This window comes from Theropithecus gelada, chromosome 17 (assembly GCF_003255815.1).
Source record: "Theropithecus gelada isolate Dixy chromosome 17, Tgel_1.0, whole genome shotgun sequence".
Classification (NCBI taxonomy): Eukaryota; Metazoa; Chordata; class Mammalia; order Primates; family Cercopithecidae; genus Theropithecus; species Theropithecus gelada.
Genome location: NC_037685.1, coordinates 51,499,255 through 51,521,137, shown reverse-complemented (window position 1 = coordinate 51,521,137; position 21,883 = coordinate 51,499,255). Strand labels below are relative to the sequence as shown.

The 21,883-nt window shown below is 56.9% G+C and overlaps 1 protein-coding gene and 1 pseudogene across 1 annotated transcript in view; both read right to left on the bottom strand.

Annotated features, from left to right (window-relative positions):
• MCF2L (MCF.2 cell line derived transforming sequence like) overlaps nt 1–21,625 on the bottom strand; it is an 82,383-nt gene extending 60,758 nt beyond the window's left edge. The window contains exon 1 of the mRNA XM_025364398.1: nt 20,829–21,625. Coding sequence (XP_025220183.1) covers nt 20,829–21,186 — 358 coding nt within the window. The 5' untranslated portion in view covers nt 21,187–21,625. The remainder of the gene's footprint in view (nt 1–20,828) is intronic.
• Nucleotides 7,276–7,954, bottom strand: LOC112610839 (annotated as a pseudogene).
• Nucleotides 21,626–21,883: the final 258 nt, after the last annotated feature.

The window sequence follows — 21,883 nt, the reverse complement described above, 5'->3', positions numbered from 1 at the left end:
AAAAAAAAAAAAAAAAAAAAAAAAAAAAGAAATACGTTCTTATCATGGCAGGGCTGGACCCCAAAGGTGCTTAACAACCTTTTCGGCTCACCATGTAGAATTAAAAAAAAAAAAACAAAAAACGCAGTAGACGACCACAGAGAACATCGTGCATCCCGGGCAGAGGCAGCCACACCACCACGCATGGTGGGTGCACATGCGCTGCCACAGACGCCGTTGCCTTCCCTTTGGATTGGCGCAAACTCCTGGTCTTAGCCCCGTGGCGTCTGCACCTCCAGAAGGAGGCTTCCTCGCCCCGCAGCCCGACCCCATGACTTTCTTCTAAACACGCTGTGTATTCAGAGCAGTATTCTGATGCCCAGCCCCGTTCCCCGACTCTGAAGAACAAAAATATACAGCAGGATTCCAAGTAACTGTGACAATGGGTGTGTGTTGCTTGGGTGAGGCTGTCCCCTCATGGGCTGGGTGGGGTCTGTTCTGGTCATTTCTCTCACAGGTCTCCTGTGACGAGGGGGACGATCCCACCTGTGTCTGCCCACAGCCATGGTGCCCATGGGTACTTCCCACACCCCTGCCGGACTTCACACTTTCCAGACACACACTGGCCCCTTCCAGGCCCTGGACAGGGATGGGAGGCAGGATGGGGGCAAGGGAGCCCAGCGGCCAACCCTCTCACCACCGTGCAAAGACCAGCAAGCCACAGCACAGAGGACTTCCCTTTCCTCTGCCACCACCATGGAAGTGAAAACGTCACGTGCAGCGCAGGCTGAGACCTCACACCCGGCCCCCTCCTGAGTCTGCTAGACCGTCTTGGGCAGAGCAGCGAAAATCTCTGAACTCCAGGACTCAAGTGTGAGGCTGCAGAAGGCCAGCTCTGCTTCCCCTGCTAGGCCACTCTGACGTGGTTTTAATTTGTCTGAGGAGGGGAGTCTGAGCAGTGAGTGAAAAGCAAGAGAGGAAAAAGACAAATGGGTGCTGGTGCTGAACTTGTGCTGGGTAGATCAGGGGGCAGACAATGAGCCCTGGGCTGCGTCTACAAGGTCCCCGCCCCCCACTGGGGCTGCAGGTGCTCCAGGCCCACACCACCCTCCGCGTGGCTGCAGACAACAAAATTTTGGAAAAGCACTGGAAGGGGCAGGTGAGGGAGATGCCTTCTGGGACCCCATCAACCTGAACCTGAACAAGCTGCAGCGGCCCTGCGGCCCTTGCTGTCTGTGGCCCTGCAGCCAGGTGAAGGGACAGCGTCAGGGAAAGGCAGCTCCACTGACTGAGTTCACCGGGTGCCATCGGCGTGAAAGGACCCACCGAGATGGAAACGCAGCAGCCCAGGGTGGCTGTGGCCCTGTGACCTCGTGCTCCAGCTCTGGCCCTGGCTCCCAGTCCCACCTGAAGCCTCCCTGGAGCCTTAGGCAGGACGCCGGCTCGTTTTCTTGTCAAATGTAACTGCATATTGTCCATCCATTGTGGCATCCCCACAGTCCTGAGAGAGCCCTAGATGGCCCTGGTAGAGTGCAGTGTACACTCCGCTGTTGGGGGAGCGCACCACGGTCTGTGAGGCGGGCAGGGGAGTGAGGGCGCAGCACAGACCTGGCTGTAGCAGGACTGAGGCCCTGTGGCGGGGTTGGCACCCTCAGCCCAGTGTCCACCCACAGGCAGGCCGGCCCCGCCCAGCAGACCCTCCGATGGGGCTTCCCTCCCTCAGGGGGTCCCCAGTGTCACAGAGACTCTGCGTGGCTCCTGCGTTTCTGTCCTAACCAGCGGGCCCAGGAGACCGCGTGTCCTCAGAGACATGCCTGTGGTCTCGGGAGTGCCGCCACCGTCCTAAACACCCCTGCGCGGTGGGTCCTCCGAGGGCAGCGGGACCGTGGGGAGGTGGGAGGTTTGGGGGAGCCCAGGTGTGAATGGGTGGTGGTGCTGCCGTCTACTAAGCTCCTGTTGTGTCCTCCCGCACCGTCCGCGGGACGCTCTGCCAACCCTGTGATACTCAGCATTTCTCTCCGTGACCTTCCGACTCTCCTCATCTGCAGAATGGGTGAGTTCAGAAGAGAGTGGATGCAGTCTGATAAACAGCAGAGCTGTGACTCTGAGGACAAGGACTCAGCACTCTGGGCCCCGGGAAAGCGCCACACGGCATCCATCTGCGGCCCCATCCTCATGGAGGCCGTGTCTTCACAGCCAGGATCAGACCCTGACCGCAGGTCATGCCAGGCAGACACACAGATGGCATTCAGCCAGTGAAGGGGCGAGCCCTCCCTCATTCCAGGGCATTTTCTGGATTTCAAGGTTGAATGAAGGAAATGCCTTCTGAGGCAGGAGACCTGCTCAGCCCCACGCGTGGCCCCGGGGGCTCACTGACCACGGGACGGGAAGAGTGGCCGGGACTCACAGCTCCCTGCACGGCTGACCACGGGCAGCTCTGCATAAACCGGGCTTCAGTGTGCCAGGGCCAATCCTCAGGCATATCACCAGGTGTCCCATGGTCAAGGGGACGGCAAAGCGTTCGGTCATGGCCTCGGCTTTGTCCTGCACCTGCAGCCGCGGCCGCCGGACATCAGAGCTCTCGGGACGTGGGGCAGCCTGGTGCAGGCTGAGCCCCCAGCTGTTTGCACAGTGGTGTGAGGCTTAGGCTTGCCAGACAAGGGGAGCTTATTTGGTTTTGGTAGCTGTGACATAAATTAGGGTCAAAGGATAACTTTAGGGTGAAAAGCTCATTTGCTCCTCGTCCCCACTCCCTGAGCTACTGCAAATTCCACAGGGGACACAGACTGCATGTGCCCTGTGGAGCATGGGGCATCCACAGAGGGCACCTCCACGCCGCCTCACCCAGAGGCCGCCTCGACTGCTCTGAGCACGCCACCTGCGAGGGACTCACGGGGAACCAGGAGACTCACCCTCAGCCATGGACAGCAGCCAGGAGCACCACTCAGAATACAGGTAGTAGCTTTTCATTTCCGGCACGGAAATCCAGACAGGCTTTCCGTCCCCCATGGCAAGGATCAGATGCCAGGGAGGACGCGTGCTGCCCTGGGCTCCCACAACCCTCTCCTTGTAACAGGACCTTTCTATGCTGAACTTTGTCCCCTAAAATCTGCATAAGGGACCAGTTGGCTTTTTACTTTCATTTTACCCACTACCTGGGACGGAGTACGCCAGGTAATTACCCTCCTGGAGGCCGATTCCTGGTCCGCCCTGATGTTTACACGCAGGTCCAGGCGACACACTGCGCCCGCCCGAGAGGGACTTGCGGAAAAAGGCACAAACCTGAGCTATTCTCGCCTTGGGTCCCGGCGCCCCCGCTGGGGGCGTGGCCTCCCTTGCTTTAAACAGGCAGCCGGAAGATGACACGCAGCACGTTTTCCATTGTGCCTGGGGAGCAGCATATTCCTGGGGAGACTGAGCCAGAGAGTCCTGTCGGAGGTGACTGCTTGCCAGTCTTCCTCCATCTGATCACGGCCCCAGATGCTGACACGACTGGCAATTTGAGGGATGGACAGAAGCAGAGGGGTCCCTGAAGGAGGATGAGCTGCAGAGACACCAGCACCCGCATCCTGACGCCCTCTCCCCTTCCAGCTTTCCCTCGAGGGAGCTGAGTGCGATGGCGGAGGAATTGGTTCCTCCCAGAACAGCTTTTCTTTGTGCATGATCTTAGATCCAAATGTTTTCCTTTTTGCACGCACTACCAGGAAGCTTAAAGGGGAGTTTAACTGAGATCACTCACCCCGGGTGCCTCAAATGTATTTATCTGCTTCTTACGGTGAATGCTGATTCTGTTTAAAACTTCTTGTGCCAATCTCGAACACGTTTTAGGAAGAGAATTTCTAGGCCAGGCGCGGTGGCTCATGCCTGTAGTCCCAGCACTTTGGGAGGCTGAGGTGGGTGGATCACATGAGGTCAGGAGTTCGAGATCAGCCTGACCAACATGGTGAAACTCCATCTCTACTGAAAATATAAAAAACAAATTAGCCAGGTGTGGTGGCATACACCTGTAATTGCAGCTACTCGGGAGGCTGAGGCAGGAGAATCACTTGAACCCAGGAGGCAGGGTTGCAGTGAGCCAAGATCACGCCACTGCACTCCAGCCTGGGTGACAGAGTGAGACTCCATCTCCAAAACAACAACAACAACAACAACAAAAAAAAAAAAAGGAGGAGAATTTCTAAATTCTAAGTAAAACAATCTGTTTTTCTTGGCTTAATTGGAACTCAGCTCCGAATACCCCAGGGCAGAGCAGCACAGGTGGACCCCGGGAGATCTGGCGCCCGGCGAGGGTGCTGCTGTCTCTGCAGTGTGGTGGCATCTCCCCACCAGGCCGTGCAGGACAGAGGGGAGGCGGACAACCTCAGCACCGGCCCCAACCTCCACTCAGTAAAAGGACAACATCCCCTCCTGGTTATCAGAAAGTCGCCACCCGCAGCTACATTTTCTGCCAGCACCGTCTCCTCTGGGCAGCGGAGGCTGCTCCTCCATGTGGGGTGGAGGTCCGCCTGCCTCCTAACCCAAAGGGGCTTTGTTCAGTGCTCAACCCAAGGAAAACAGCGGCAGCGCGGGGAGAGGGCTGTCCTCAGAGATGCAGAAGCCGGCCTGACCCAGGCACACAGGTGGGCGGGTGGAGGAGGAGGGAGCCAGGCAGAAGGGAAGGCCCCGGAGGCTGCAGACGCCACGTCTCCCCAGGGCCACAATATGTCATGAGCACTCAAGTGTCCGTCACCCGCCTCACATCCTGATTACCAAGGGCAGAGCCGGCGAGATAAGGCAGGCCACGGAGCTGTAAAGAGGCCACAGGCATCCGACACTCCTCCCGGCTCCCTGTCTCCACCTAAGGCTCTGCCTTGCCCAGCGCCACGGGCTGCGGAGATGGGAACCCGCAGCGTGGCGGCCCTCAGATGTCGGGCGCTGCATTTACGGAGCTTGACTCAAGCCCCGCTGGGCCCGTCGAGGTGCAGGGCAATGCCCGGAGAAGGCCGCCTGCCGGACAGAAGGGAGGAGGCTCATCCTGCAATTGTGAGGTCCGGCCTGGGTTTCCGCCGTGCCACTGGGCACGCTCCCCAGCAGATGGGAAGCCAAAGGCATCTTAACTTTTTTATTCTCACGACACAGAATTAACTTCTAGGAGTTTCTGGTGAAAAATCCCATGGTGGATCTTACTGGAGCTTCCCGTCCCTACCCAGCTGCCATGCACCTGCAACCCTAGACCTGTGTGAGGGGCCCTGCTACCCCCTCACCTCCAACAAACCCTGAGGCACCTGCTGAGTGCTGCGTCCCTGCCACAGCCTGTGGGCCGCACCTGAACCTCACCTCCGGCCTTGCACTGAACCGGCCTGGCTGCCCCCACCACTTTCCACGCCCAAAGGCATCAGGAAGTGCTTTCCCCAACCTCCTCGCCAGAACCAGCGCCTCCTTAGAGTCACCACCACAGACTCGGGGACGAGCTGTGCCCCAGCCCCAGCCCCAGCCCAGCTCCTGAGGGTTCTTCCACCCGCACCCCCTCCACACCACGGCGCCCCTCAAGCTTCCATCCTGGCCCTTGTTCTCTGCAATTTCCCTGATCATCCTGTCCTTTGTCACGGCTCCAACTGGGTGTCAGTTCCAGCCCAGACGTCACTTCCAACCACAGACACGATCGCAGACATCACGCCAAGCCCCTTATGCAGCACAGGCTCAGCCACTGCTGGGACAGCTCACCCTGTCCTGAGGGTCCAGCTCCCCGCAACCATGCCTCTCCCCTCCCACAGCACACGAGGGCAGGCCTCCCGGCACAGCTGTGACACCTGCTCCTACCAGACACAATGAGGGCTCAGCAGCCTTCCGTGGCACACACCCTCCTCCACAGGAGGCCCCCCTGACTCCCCGTCTGCCGCAACTCCCACCTGATGGACAGAGGGGGCAGAGCCTTGGGGAGATGCCCCCGGCCGCCCACCACAGAGCCGGGGCTCACTCCATCCCTGGGTCCCCTGCTGCCACCACTCCGTGGTTTCCTGCAATCTGCAGGCTCCAGGCCCCATGGACGCGGCCACCCTTGGCCCAGCGTCCACTCCTCTCCACTGCATGGCCAACATCTTGGAAAAAGCCTCTGTCACCTGCCCTTCCTACCCCTCCACATCCTGTGCGTTCGTCCCCAGCCCAGAAATCCCCTTCACGAGGTGGGCACAGCCCCTATTACTAGAAGCACGTGGGGCTTCTCTGCCTTCCTTGGAGCCCACTAGGCCCCTAGACCTCTTTCCAAAGCTCCTGAGCTCTTGTCCCTTGGTACCCCTCGTCGGCCCCATGCTTTCTGCTGGGGGGCCCCCTGCCTGACCCCTCAGACATGGCCTCCACCGCTGCACTCCGGGCCTGGTTCCCCACAACCTTCAGGTCCAACGCGAGTTGAGCATGTTCCCCCAGCCCCGGCAGGGGCCTGCCCAGTTTGTGTTTGTGGAAACACAAAGGGGCGTCTGTGACTCCTCCACCTTCCAATCAGAGACACACAACCTGGGAAGAAAACCTGCGCGGTGCCGAGCTCCTGCCGAGGGAGACAGCCAGGGCTGGGAGGGGGCCACACAAGGCTCAGTCCCCAGGCGCCCATGCCGGGCAGGTCACGCTGGCAGCCCAGGCGATGGGAGGCAGAGGGCACTGGGCTCTGAGCCGCACCCGCACCGCCCGGCCTGGAGGAGGAGGCCCCACACAGAGGCCGTGCGTCCCCCTGCCTGTGCCTCGGGGTGTAGACCCTGCCGGGAGCTGGTGGTCACCCAGTCTCAGGCTCACAGGCCCAGGGACCCAGGGTCTGCCTCTCACGATACCCAGGTGATCTGTGCCGTGGGGGCCGCTCCACTCAGATGCCATGGGACCAGGGCTCGGTGCACACTTCCTTACAGGATGGGGGTGCCTCACCGCCCTCACATTCCAGCCAAGGGCAGGACGTGGCTCAGTGAGTGTGAACGTCATGGACAGTGTCTTCACAGGGGACCAGAGCACCGCAGAACTCACAGCGGATGACACTCATCGCCTTGTCTCCCGCTGCTGCCACCGCAGAGGGGCCCCTGTTGCTGTGAAAGCTACGGGGACAAGTTCACTGTGGCTCCTGCGCCCTCCTGCTCCCACAAGGAACAGGGTGGTACCCCGTGCAGTGTGGAGACATCTCGGGGGTCCCTATGTACAGTGAGGAGATGTCTCAGGGGTTCTCAGGCACAGGAAGGGGACACCTCAGGGTCCCCACTGCACAGGAAGGAGATGTCTCGGGGTCCCCACTGCACAGGAAGGAGATGTCTCGGGGTCCCCGTCTCCAAGCCCCCGCTGTGCTCACGTCCAGGGTCTTATGACTTCAGCTTTCAGAGGGTGGTGGGGCGTGAATGGAGCTCCGGTCACCCTGGCGTGTGCGGGATTCATGCACGGCCCCTGGCTGCCTCCCTCGCACCGTGCTGGGGTGGATGTCAGTGGACTCGGAGGGAGACTGGGATCTGTTATTTTGGCCCTGGGGTACTTGCACCCACACAGCGTACACTTAGCTGACCAGCAGCAAGTGACAGAGTCCTCCTCAGTGTGACAGGCTCTGTCCATGCCCGAGGCGGGGGAAAGGGAAAGGCGGCAGCCTGAGAGGCTGTCCTGCGCGTGGTGCCCCTCCTGGCCAGCGCCACTTGGTCCCAGGGCAGTCGGGCACCATCTGGATGTGTGCGCTGCCTCCCTTTCCTCTCCCTGATGCTCGCCTGCCAATGCCCAGCCGCCGCCCGCCCATCCCTGAAGGAAACGCTCCCAAACCCCATGGGGAGCCAGGTCAAAGCAGGGCAGGGGGCTGGCTCCAGCCAACATCTGCCCCACGTTCCACAGCCCGCCGTGGTTCCAGGTCGCCAGACTGAGGAAAGGGCAGGAGGGAGCGGAAATCAGAAAAGTTCCTTTCTCCCTCAAGCCAGCAGAATGCCCTTGCTCCTCTGAAGTTAATAAAAGCACTGGTTGTGACTTGTGAGAGTTTAGGCTGTGCCATCGGGCTGTTCCTGCTGTTCCTGAATGGCTGAGAGGGGCCTGGGCAGCCTGAGCTCCTCTGTGTGTGGCACTTCGAGCCTGCATTGTTGGTCCACCTGGCCTGGGCCGCGTCTGCAACAGCTCTGCGCCCTCATCCCCCCAAAACACACCTCTTGTGACGCAAAGGACACCCAGCTGCCCACAGACCGCGTGTGCCCAGGGGAGCCTCATTAAACCCGCCACCGCCGTTTCCCTCACTTCGAGTCCGCTCGTCTTTCCAGTCGGAGCAGAAATTCCTACGCCCAGGTTCCAGAACTGCAGGACGGGGCCGACCCCGAGACGAACAAAGAAAATTGGACCCCCAGACCTGGAGCGGGACGCCTAGCAGTCATCTCCACCTTTTTAAAAAGTCTCCAAGCTGCACAGGTTTTGCTGGTCAAGTGGGGAGAGAAATACCCTAGGGAGGTGCCTGCCCACTAAGAGGACACCTGCAGAGGGGACACCACACCTGCCCCCATGCCTCGCGACCCCGTTGCATCTCACCTGGCCTCGAGCGCCCTGCAGTTCCCCGGCGCCTCCTGGGCAGCGACCACAGCCGCCGCAGGGTCCCCCGGGATGCTCCCTTCTCGGCCATTGAGCCGCCCTGTCACGAAGGCTGCTACAAAGCTGATACAGCTCTGGTTCTTCATGCAGGGACCACAGGCGACCCCTGATGCTGGAGACACAGCCTTCGGGTCTCTGCAGGGACAGCTAAAAGCCGGGTGGGTGCTGCATGGTCACGAGAGGCAGGTGCTCAGGACTCTGATGACTCTGGGCTTCACCAAGTCACAAGAAAGAACCCAAGAGGGTTGAGCCACCTCCTCAGAGCACCTGGCCTCCCGGAGCCCTCAGCCGTCCTCGCCCCAGGCCTGGCCTCCTGGAGCCTGGCCCGAGCCACCACCGCCCTGCACGCCGGGAAGAGCAGGCAGACAATGCCGTGGTGCCGAGAGACCCGGCTGCCGCGCCTGCCCCGCTGTGTACAAGTTCTGGGCCTTTCCTTCCTCGGACAGGGCGGGGGGGCCTGCGTGGGCTGCACCCCTTGCCTTATGGAGCAAGCCAAAAACACCTTCCAGGCCTCAGGAAGTCTCAAGTTCAAACAAACAACTACAAACCCGGAGGAAGGGAGGGACGTGCTGCTGGCTGTCCTGAAACAAAGTGGGAAGTTCCACGCCTGTGACCCCCGTCTGCTGCCGAGCTCCTCGAGGGAGGAAGTGATGAGGCTGCTTTGAGTGGCCGGAGATACTTTTCCCCAAGAGGTGTTTAGCTGGTCCCAAGCCAGCAGCTCCCACCCTCTGCCCCATGGCTGCTTCCGAGGGAGGAGAGGTGACAGCGTCCGGGGCTCCCAATGGCCCCCGAGGTGACGTGCCACCCTCAGGCTCTCAGAGTCAGTGGGCACCATGCTGGTCACACCCAGGGCTCCAGCCTCACAGCTGATGTGCAAGGCCATGCAAATGGCCTAATGCCATTTTAACTCTTATTAGTATATGCTTCAGGCCACAGGAAGAGAAGATGGCAGGGCTGGAGCTCAGGCCTGCTTGTGAAAGCCACACACTGTCCCAAGCACCACATGTGCCCTTCTGTGAGCCGACGTGATTAGAGCATGCATCTGGTTTGCAGCCAAAGAATGCATTTATTCAGCATCGTTTACTGAGCGCACACCCGTCCCGCCACCCTGCACAGGCGCCCACAGAACGGCTGGAGGGTCCCGCCTCCTGTGCCCCCCCACTGGCATCAGGGACACCCTGCACAGGCGCTCACAGAACGGCTAGAGGGTCCCACCTCCTGTGTCCCCCCACTGGCACTGGGGACGTCAGAGGGAAAGGCTGCTTCCACGCCCGAGAGTGGCACCTTGGTGTCCCATTAGCCTCCACAAATACGGTGATTCTGTTCAAAGTGTTCTGTGCTGGGTTTGCTCCTCTGAGAGCTACAGGTGTTGAGAGCCGGCTTCTGCCAGGAAAGACAGAGCCCCACACACCATCCCCCTCCTGCCTTCCACACCCACCTGCCAGATGCAACAAGATGGTCCCAAGGCCGCCGCCCCCTGAAGCGGCTGGAAGCTTGTTCTCTGTGCTGCATCCCCCAAAACAGCTACAGAGGAAAATAGGGTGAGAGGCTCGATGTCTCAGCCCCCCAGGAGCAGAGACCCGAACTCCGTTTTGTTGGGGGCTTGTGTGAGAGCCCAGGACAGGTAAGCCCTAACCTGACTCACATGAAAATGGGGAAACGGATGGCGCATTTCGGGTGGTGTTTCCAGAGCTCAGGCCTCTTTGGTTTTGTTTGTTTGTTTGTTTGGAGACAGAGTCTTGCTCTATCCCTCAGGCTGGAGTGCAGTGGCACGATCCCAGCTCACTGCAACCTCCACCTCCTGGGTTCAAGCAATTCTCACGCCTCAGCCTCCCAAGTAGCTGGGATTACAGATGCCTGCCACCATGCCCGACTAATTTTTGTACTTTTAGTAGAGACCAGGTTTCACCATGTTGGCCAGGCTGGTCTCCGACTCCTGACCTAAGGTGATCCTCCAAGGGCCTCTTTGAATAACCAGAAAATCAAGCCCTAAATGCTGGTTCCATCCACAAGGACAGAGGCTTTGAATTCACAGAAGCAGGGAGCGGTGAGCACAGGAGCCATCAGGGTCGCCTCTGGGGTCAGCACCAAACCTCTCTCTCTGCGTTTCCTTCCCTTGTGCATGGTTAAGGTGCTGAGGAAAGTCACGGAAATTGGAATGGCAGGGCCACTTGCAGCTGGGCAGGTCGGATGTGCACACACGTCCATCATTCAACGTCCTAAACATCTAAATATGTTTTAAAGATGTTACTAATTAAAACCATTTTTCAAAAATCAGTCCTGAGAGAGGAAGCTCGCTCACGATCAGCTCATTTCTTCTCATATGTGGCGCGTACAAGCTTTGGGTTCAGCGACCATCGTGAACACCCGGCTGTCCTCTCCTGGCTGGCGGGGGCCACTTCCTCCCTAAGCTCCTTGGTAGCCCCCCCCATGAGAAAACACAAAAAACCCACGTGAGATCCGAGTTCTTCCTGTCACCCCGCTGGCTGGCCTCAGGGAGGCTCCAGAATGGCTGGGCCCCTGAGAAGCGGGTTGACTTTTGTGAACCCCGGGAGTCTGTTTGACACAATGTGGCCCCAAGCTACTGTTAAGAAATCCATATCAATAACTGGTATCATTTCTGGCAGGAAAAGAGTCTTACATTAACCACTCCATTAGTCGTGGAGTAGAGAGTTGTTTAGGGCAGGTCTTAAATGAGCCGTTGGGTGATTTAAAATTCAACCCTGGCCGGGCGCGGTGGCTCACTCCTGTAATCCCAGCACTTTGGGAGGCCGAGACGGGCGGATCACGAGGTCAGGAGATCGAGACCATCCTGGCTAACACGGTGAAACCCCGTCTCTAGTAAAAAAATACAAAAAACTAGCCGGGCGTGGTGGCGGCGCCTGTAGTCCCAGCTACTCGGGAGGCTGAGGTGGGAGAATGGCGTGAACCCGGGAGGCGGAGCTTGCAGTGAGCTGAGATCCGGCCACTGCACTCCAGCCTGGGCGGCAGAGCCAGACTCCGTCTCAAAATAAATAAAATAAATAAATAAATAAATAAAATAAAATTCAGCGCTCCCGGGCTGATGCGGGTGGGAGCCGCCGTGCGCACCGGGGGTGAGGCACAGACGGAGGTGTCTCGCTTCCTCTCTCCGTAAAGCGTGGGGTGCAGGGAAGGACAGAGCATGCTTGTGGAGACCAGTGACTTCCCCACGCAGCCCCCACAGGGCAGTGACAGCAGCGCTGGGAAGCCCCTCACGGTCAGACTGGGCGACCCCAACCCCCCTGCGCCAGCCCTGCGGGACAAGTCCTTGCCTCTGGGCTTCCCGCTGCCCGGGAGGCCTGTGCGTCAGGTTTGGTGTGTGACTCCTCACGGCCCGTCGTCTTCCTGCCATGGTGTCCGAGAGGCCACTCGCCGAGCAGCCCCTCCTCTCCTTCAGTCCCAGCCCGGGACCCGCCAGGGAAGGTCGTGGCTCTGGTCTGGCGGAGGCACCTTTGGTGAATGGCCGGAAAGGCCACACAGCTCGGCCTCAGAGGTACAGGTGACCCCGTGCCGCTCCCTGCGTGAGCATCACACACTGCCCTCCGCCCCAGCCTTGCCGCCCCATGACAGACCTGAAGACCGAGCCCGGAGCCGCGTGTGGTCCCCTGTGCAGCGTTTAACAGGTGCTCCAGCCGGAATCCTTCTCTTCAATGTCCACGACAAGTTCCATTTTAAGAGATAAGGCATTCTCACAAAAACGAAGTCTTGTTTGGGGCATTAGCTCACCATCCCTAATAGATTGCCAAAAATGTCATTAATGAAACTTAATACTAGTTCTTTCCTTTAGGGAGTTAAGTGGCACAATTGTGTGTTAGGACTAACGCTGAGAAATTGGTTTTCATGCTTTGGAGATTTGTCTCATTTCTTTAACATTATTAATAAAGGAGTAAGGCAAAAAAACAAAACAAAAAAAAAAAAAAAAAACAGAACATTTGCTGAGAGCCCAATTTAGATGCAAACGCCAGCCAATCCCATAATTTAGGAGGAACAATCGGCTCTTTTGTATTTTCAAACTCACAACTGTAAGTTTTCTTGAGTGTCTCCTCCCAAATGTTCGGTTTCTTCTCAGCACTGGGCATCTCCTGGGACCTACGCTGGACAAAGGCTCCTGGGGTGGAGGGAGGTAGGGAGGGAGGACAGGAGCTCGCTATGGCAGAGCAGCCTGCGAAGTGCTGGGTGCTGAAGCCCGGGCTTGTGCTCTCTGTGACCGTGGGCATCTGTGAGAATAATGACCACGGATGTCACCCCTATCACCATGTGACTGTAATGAGGTCAACCACAGACCCTTCCTCTCAGAACCTACCTTTTCCTTCTCATTTACCTGGAAAATCCCCACATACTTCATTACTGGGATCATCAGTGTGGTCACACACCTGACTGTATGTGAGGATGACCATGGCAGTGGCTCCCTGCTGTGCACAGGAGCTCATGGCCAGCACCTGCCTGCACTAACCATGTGCACAAGTGACCCTAAGAGCAAACAGTTCCCCACAGCCTCCTGTCTGCCAGGTGCTTCTAAGTGCTTTTCATGCAGATTTAACTCATTTAACTCATTTGATCATCACATCAACCCTAGCAGGTAGGTGCTCTCCTGAGTCCATTTTGCAGATGAGGAAACCGAGGCACCACACAGTCACAGTCACAGTCACAGACGGCAGAGCTGTGTGGAGACCAATGACTTCCCCACGCAGCCCCCACAGGGTAGTGACAGCAGCGCTGGGAAGCCCCTCACTGTCAGACTGGGCAACCCCAACCTCTCAGTGCCAGCCCTGCCGGACCAGGTCCTTGCCTCTGGGTTTCCCGCTGCCCGGGAGGCCTGTGCGTCCGATTTGACCTCACAGGTCATGGGTCTAGCACCAGGATTTTAACCTAATAGTCAACGCAACCCTTCTTCCCAGTGGGCCCCGCTAACCTCACAAGGTGCAAAGCCTCATCCCACATCTTATCCAGGTATGACCACAAGGCATTAGACGTTCTAACTTCAGTACTTCGCTAGAATTCCAATGTAGGCAGCTCCATTTTTGTGTGTGTATCAGACAAGGGCAGTTAGCTTGTAAACATTCTGAAAGGTGTAAGAGATGCTTCTTTCTCCACACCCAGAGTTATAAAATGAATGTGACCAGACACATTCTGAGTTAATCTGAAAGGTAGAAGTGTGAAAATACTACTTACAGTGGTTTCCTTCCAACTCTACGGACGGTGACGTGAGCTGATGCGGAGATGATAGTTCTGGTGAAAGAAGGGGCTACGTTGAGAGTGCTGCCCGCACGTCGTGGGTGGCGGAGGAAGTGAAACACACAGACAAAGCAGCTAAGCTTTCCATACTTAGGCTGCAGAACTAACTTGGCTCCAGAAACTGTATTTGGTTAAATTATGAATCAATAGACCCTAGGGTCTGTTAAAATTATTCTCTACTCATGAAAATGTGTTTATCAGACACAGCATGCCTTTCATGGGCAGCTGAAGCTTGGAGAACTTCTGATTGTGATGCTTATGCCTTGTTCTTTATTATAGCGAAAGCAGGTCTCCCGAGCCAGCTTCTCTCATATTTACTAGTCCCTAAAGTTCGAATTCTGGAGTGCACCCTCTGGTATTCAGCTGGTATCAATGATCAACAAATGTGCTCCCCAGAACGTCTGCAAAATGAATGGAACCCCTAAAATCTGTGCGTCTTCCATACCCAAGGGGCCAGGCTTATAAAAACCAGCAGAACAGCAGCATGCCAGGGGCGCAAAGGTCCAAGCAAACTCGTCCAATGAGGTTGGCCACGCCGGGGACTTCATGGACTTGGAGGTTGGCCACGCCGGGGGCCCCTGCAGACCTGGAGGTCAGCCATGCGAGAGGCTTTGCGGACTCAGAGGTTAGCCATGCCCGGGGGCCTTTGCAGACCCGGCGTCCCTAGTTCTGAGGGGGAGTTTGCACCACTGTAGAAGGTGGTCTTACCCTTAGGGAATGCCAAATGCAGGGAACTCTAAACATAAGACTAAGGGAGGAGGCAGCCAGCAGGGGATGTGGAGTGGCAGGTGAGGATGAAATGCCAGGTAAGGAAGTGCCAGGCGATGAGGCACCAGGTGAGGAAGTGCCAGGACAGGAGCTGATGAAACCGTGGGGGCTGAGGTCAGAGAGGGCAGTGGAAGAGTCAGGAGTGGCTTTGAGGAGGGAGATCGGGAAGACACTGGAAGGCGGCCGCCCTCCCAAGGCAAAAGTGCGACTCAGGAGGCGGTGGCCAACACAAGTCCCCACGAAACTCAGAACGAACCTCGCAGGCGTCCCCTCCTCAGGTGCTGCCCGGCATCGCTCACTCCTGAGACCTGACCTGCGGTCACTCAGCGCCAGCCCCTGGAGCCACGGGTCTCCCTGAAGGGCGCTCCAAGCAAACACAGGGTCAGCCCCCCAGTATCCTCAGAGCAGGCTGGAGCTGAAATCCCCGGAAGCTCATCAGTCTGCCTCCGGTTCCACACGTGGGGCCGTGCTCGTGCCATCTTCGCATGGAGGGCGTCAGACTCACCCGGCTAGGAGGCCCGAGCGCTGCATTCTTAGGAGCTCTCGGGACACACTGAGCCGTGGTGTCAGATCACAGAAGGTTGGCAACACGAGATGCCAAGGATGCTCAAAAAACTCACTGTTTCCTCACAAGCCTCTCTCCGCTCAAATCTCAAAAACCCACTCCTGAATCCCTAGTAACAAGATCCATAACACAACATCCCAGGAAAGCTAATTGTTCTTTAAAAATGTTTCCATACTTTATAGTCACACCTATCTAATTGGAGACCTAAATTTCATGTTACAAAATAGCAACCCGCACAGACGTCTACCTCATTTGGCTGCATGGTTTTCCTTCTAAAGGGCCTCAACACATTTAAAAAATGGACAAAGAAATCATGGCTCCTTGAGGAGACGCCAGTCACTGAGGCCGAAGGCAGGGGCATGAGAGGGGAGTGCTAAGGCGTCCGTCGGAAACTGCTGGGCGGGCTAATGAGCAGGCGGCGTTCTGCCAGGGAGCCGCACCTTCTCCACTGAGAGCTCTTCAATTCCACACAGAAATGCGCGCCCCCTGCCTCCTGGGCGCATCCCCCCAGAGTTTTTCCTCTGAGACCTGCAACCGGGGGATGCCGGACAGCTGTGCCTGTGTGGTGGTCCTGGGACGCTCCCTCATCCCCCAAAGCCCCTCCGTGCTACCGTGTCCCTCAGCCCACCGCTCAGGCCACAGGCCCCTTCCCAGGAAGAGCTTAAGGACAGGAGGCAGCCACAGCTTTCGCTCAAGGAGGGCGACACCCCACTCTTCTTTTACTCACAAGCTCCGTCAGCTTGGCCTTCACTTGCACCCAGAACCCTGTTGCCCACACCACCCGCCACCCAGGGCCTGCAGCCCACACGTGTCTGCCTGCCACGGGCCGACTGTCCCCAAACTCATACGTTGACATCCTGACCCCCAGCACCTCAGAGTGTGACTGTATTTGTAGACAAGAGCTTTACACAGTTCATTAAATTGAAATGAGGTCACTAGGGTGGGCCCTAACCCAACAGGGCTGGTGTCCTTATAAGAAGAGGAGATTAAGACACACATGCACACAGGGACGACCATGTGAGGACACGGGGAGAAACGACGTCTACACGCCAAGGAGAGAGGCCCCAGGACGAATCAGCCCTGTGACATTTTGACCTTGGACTCCCAGCCTCCAGGACTGTGAGAAGATGGACATCTGTTGTTGAAGCCACCAGCCTGCGGCACTGTGTTACCGGAGCCCCAGCAGACCAAGACCCTGCTCTCAATCCCTCTCCTGCCATTTCAGGGACACACCAGCCTCGCACACTCCAAGGGCTTCCCAATCCCGTAACACAAACACTGTCACGGTGCCATCCTCAGCTGTGTGTCATGTGGCCACGAGAGAGAGAGGGCTCCATGCCATGGCAGGCAGATACCCCACGGGGACACCCATCTTGAGGGTTTGCTGGCCGGGAGTATCAGAGAATGAGGCAAGTCTACTTCCTATGTTTCCTTTTTCCAAAATTGATCACTGCGATTTTGCTTCAGGTGAGCTTCTCACAACCTTGTTGCAACCTGGAGGCTTAATGACTGAGGGGAAAAAACTGTTTTCCTCTGCTCTCACCCTGCAACAGTCAACACAGAAGACTTCCATGGCCCCCAGACACCAAGAAGTGTGTGGGGTCTCTCCGCACCACAGGCAACCAATCAATTCTGCACCAATCAATTCTGCAGCAGATGCCAGGCAGGTGACCCAGTTCAATTCTGACGCCTTCTACCTGGAGACAGTGTCAGACCAGCAGGGTGAGGGCTCAGACCTCCCACTTCCCATGCCAACCACAGGCCCCAGTTGTGACCTGTGCTTCTGCCCAGCCGGCTACACATCGGGGTCCCACGACCCCTCCTTGGGTTGGGTTAACTTGCGGGAGCAGCTCACAGAACTTGGGGAAGCACTTAGTTACATTTTCTGGTTTAATATAAAGGACGTCACAAAGGATACAGATGAAGAGCGGCACAGGGTGAGGCACGCGGGAGGGCGTGACACTTCCAAGCCCACCCAGGGCGCCACCCTCCAGGAACTTCCTTGCACTTAGCTTCGGGCAGCTGCCCGAGCCCAGTCCTTTGGGTTTCCATGGAAGCTTCCTTAGGTAGGCATCATCCATCCATCCATCCATCCACCCACCCACCCACCCACACATCCACTCATCCACCCTACATTCATCCACCAACCCATCCATCCACCCACCCACCCATCTACCCATCCATCCATCCATCCATCCACTCATTTATCCATGTATTATCCATCTATCACCATCTGTCTATGACAAGAATTAGTATGAGATCAACTAATGGAAAAGGTGGGGCTAGGTTTAAAGATTTTTCTACTACAGCAGTTCCCCAAGTTTGATTCCTGAAGGACTTCATCAAGAACTTAAAAAATGTCCATTCTCAGACCCTACCCCAGACTTACTGAATCAGAAACTCTGAGGGCGGGCCCAGCAGCCTGTGCTTTAACAAGCCCCCCAGGTGATGCAGATACATGCTCTAGTTGGAGGACCACTGTTCTGTTTCATCAAATGCGTAAATCAACTAGATCCATAGCACTGCTCCCTCGAATGTCTTCTACCTTTTCACCAATTACTAAAATTCCAAAGAGAAAACAAAAACAGATGAAAACGAGCCCTATCACATAGAAGGGGGGCCAAGGGGAAGTTGCCACTGGAAAGCGCCCCGGCCTTGTTACTAAAGATCAGGTTTAGAAGAGTATATAAAATGTCAGTTCTCAAGGTCAAAGGCTACAGAGTTACAGACCATATGAACAGCACACATTATCCTCCTTTACATGCAGATTAGCCTAGATAACGAAGGTTCTAGGTGACAGAAGACATGCATAAATCTGAAATTAAAACACAGCAGCACCATGTCCTGGACAGCAGCAAAGATAAAATGCCTGTGGGCTTGGAGTGAATCTACAGAGGGTGAGGCTCTGTGCAGCTGAATGAGGCAGCTGCTCTAAGGCCAGCCGCTGTACGCAATCCCTCAGCTGTGACCTAGCGCCACCACTGCCCTGAGGACCTACGCCAGCTGCCACATCAGTGTCCTGTTGCCATCAGCTCTTACCTGGCACGGACCCTAGCATGACGCCAGAAGGAGAAGCAGCTCCATGACCTCGAGCTGAAAGGTATTTGGCTGCAGGTGGGGAACTCTCCTGAGGAAGTGCTTGGAATTTAAACCCGAGGTGGGGATCAGGTTTACCTTGACCTTCACCCCTACCAGAGAATGTGCACCACACACCCCTACACTCTGTGATAGCGTCATGTCAATATCGCACCACAAACCCCCCTCATGATGGTTTTACAGCCTCTCAGTCTAATAACTTGCCTCCACTGAGTGGTACCTTACACACAGCGTGAGCAGAAAGTGGGTTTGTGCTGAAGGAAGAGGCCAGTGTTAATGGGTAGTAAGTGGAGTGTGATGCAGGGTCACCTCCCCTAACTAAACACTGCAGGGTGCTCATAACCGAAGATATCTGGTAAGCTGGATTTGAAAGTCCTGGTGAAGCATGCAATTATCAGTAATGCAGATGTGTGGGAGGACGCACATCTTACTGCCTGTTCCAGATGAGACGGCCCACACCGAGAGCCTGGCTCGCAGGACATTCAGTGAGCGGCCAGTGTCACTGCTGCTCTTCTGAAACGGCCTTTTTACAATTAAAAATGCGCACGTGTCTCTCGGAGCTCATGAAGAAACCCGAATCCCTAAAAATCTGGGGAATGACATCACCCTCTGGAGCGGTTCCCACTCTGTGATTCTGACATCGAGCCGCACGCAGAGGCACGCAGGGCAAGGAGGTGCTTTCTCCTCCACCCCCGCAGCCGATCGGAAGCCTCCTTGTGAACCTGGCATCCACACAGCCCTTCACCGTACTCAAACCCTGCAAACCCTGCACGGAAAAGCTCCACTCAAGCTTCAGAAAAAGAGAGCTGATAGTCTAAGAATCAGAGAGCAGACGGCATGAAAATGGTTTTGTTTGCTTTCGACCCATATACAATAAGCCTAGCAGCTTTGATCACAAAACCCCCATTAAAAACATCTTGATTAGACCAACCCATACGATGGTGCTTATGCTGATTTAATCACTGGTTCGCTCTCAAAATCCATCGGGGTGGGTAGAGAAAGACAGAGAACCACACCCAAACCAAGCAACCGACATTTTAATCTCCCAGGCAAGTACTAGTTAGACAACTAGTAATGGCATATATGACATAACATATGGCAACATCAGGCAAAACACTTGGCAACTTACTTTTAATGATATATCATTATTTCCTCTTCATTTCAAGGAAAACTAGTTAAGGATGCGTCTCCCTTCTGCATAACACAGCCTGAGAACTCAGATGCCACCGCCTGAAAACCAGGGCCAGATGCAAGCTGTCAGCCCAGTCTCTGCTTACACCTAAAATAATCGATCTGAACTGCTCTTCAAAGCTTATTTGAAATAATATTTCGATTAATACTGAAAATGAACGTCCAGCCCACTCTTTACCCATACCGTCTCACACATTTGTCTGAGGTTTAAATTGCATTTAATGAAGAAAAGAACCACCTGATTAGTCCAGGTTTTTTCCTCCTCAAAATGAGCTTCCAGGTAGCTTCACCATCCCCACCCCTGGCTCTGAAACCCCAAGCTCTGAAAGCCCTTGGCTCAGATCATTCTCAATTCGCAAGCACTTGTGCATTCTCCATTGCGAGGGCTGCGGACGGGCAGGTTGATGGGCAGATTTCAGACACACAAATGGCTCCGCATGCAGACCCAGCATCCCTGAGAGAGCCCGTGACACCAACGTGCCGTCATTTTAACTATTCGGAGCAGCACGCGATCGCCGACAGCCTCTGAAAACACACCAGCTACCAACCAGTGCCCCCCATGTCTCAGCTACCACCGCTAGAAAGGAACACGAGGGCGGCTTACAAAAATCAGACGCATTTCCCCACAATTCAGCCCATGATGTCAAGCTTAAGCACAGATCACTGACGGCCAGCAGCTCCTCCTACCCGTGTGCTTGGAAACCGCATTTAATCTCTGCACCATTTCTTCCAGGGCCATCTCTTCAGTCCTCAGCCAAAACCTCATCCTCCGACACAACAGAAATGATGCTGGCAGATCCGCTTCCTCCGCACGGGGGGCGCCTGCGGGTGGGGCCGTGCGAGTGGGGAGGGGGCGCGGCGGAGGCGGGGAGGGGGCCACGGCAGCGCTTTCAGCCTGGAGCCACCGCCTCCCTGCCCGGGATTGGTTCCGCGCCACCGGGAGGGGGGCGCGCGCTGCGCCGCGGGGGGCGGGGGGCGGCTCGGCGGAAGCGGAAGCGGCGCGCGCCCGCCCCGGCGTGTCACCACCGTGGGTCACCTGGGAGTCTTGTGAGTGCACCACCGAGGTCACCTGGCAGCCCCGCGTGTCACCGCGGAGGTCACCTGGCAGCTTCGCGGGTCACCGCCGCGGTCACCTGGGAGTCCCCGGGTCACCGCCGCGGTCACCTGGGAGCCCCGCCGGTCACCGCCGCGGTCACCTGGGAGCCCTGTGAGTGTACCACACAGGTCACCTAGAAATTCGTGTCACCGCCGAGGTCCCCTGGGAGCCCCGCGGGTGCCGCACAAGTGCCCCCGCCCCTCCCCCCGGTTCCGGGTCTCCACACTCTCCCGGTTTGCGGGCAGCCGTGCGGAGCCGCGAGTGGACTGAGCGAGTGCAGCTGCCTCCGCGGGGCCGCGCCTGGCCGCCGCCTCCCTTTACCTCCGGCCGCCCCGCGGCAGGTGCAGAAGCTGCAGAGGCCGCAGCAGCCGAGCGCGCCCCCTCCGCGTGGCCGCATGCCATCCGCGCCGCGCCCAGGTAAGCAGGTCCGTGGGTCGCTGGGTCCATGCGTGGGTCCGTGGCTGGCCGGAGATGGACCAGCCCCTTCCCGCAGGGGCATCGCCTGCCCAAGGTCGCAGGACCCGGTGCAGGAAGCGCGCGCTGCAGGCACGGGGCTCTCCACCCTCGCCATGGTTGGCACCAGGCCACAATGTGCACTTGACACCCGCAGCGTCCCGGCTGCCACCTGCAGATTCCAGCTTGTGTCTATGCAGGGCCATGACCGACACCACAGGGCCATGTGCAAGAAACTCTCTGGCTCTCCTCACCCAAAACCGCGGCTATCCTTTTGTGGTTTGGTATTACCGGTAACGTGCCCTTCCTTAAAGAAACAGTATTTCAGGCCTGTAGTCCCAGCTACTCCGGAGGCCGAGGCAGAAGCAGAGGCAGAGGCAGGAGGATCATTTGAGTTCAGAAGTTTGAGCCTGGGCAATGTAGCAAGACCACCCCCCCAACCCCATTCCCCAATCAGTTAAAAAAAAAAGAGAGAGAATTCCAGCAGGAAGAAGTACCCTTTTCCATGAATGGTTTGGGAATTCAAGCATCAAATGGCTGAGGTTTGAACTACAGCTCGTGCCAATAACATGTGCACATGCACTAGCAGTCCAGTGTCCAACAGAGCATGCGCGCACCATTCCAGCTTCCGGCAACAATGCACCCGCATTCCAGTGTCCAACAGAGCATGCGCGCACCATCCCAGCATCCGGCAACAATGCACCGGTAGTCCAGTGTCCAACAGAGCATGCGCACACCATTCCAGTATCCAGCAACATGTGTGTCCCCCAACATCCCGTTGTCCAGTGGCACATATGCGCCTGGACGTTCCAGTGTGGTGACCTTTCAGGCACGGAGCAAGGCCAAAGGGATAAAAAAAATGAAGGTGACACAGTACTTCCCCTTATAGCTCCCACAGGTCTGGATAGGCCAGACAGATCTGG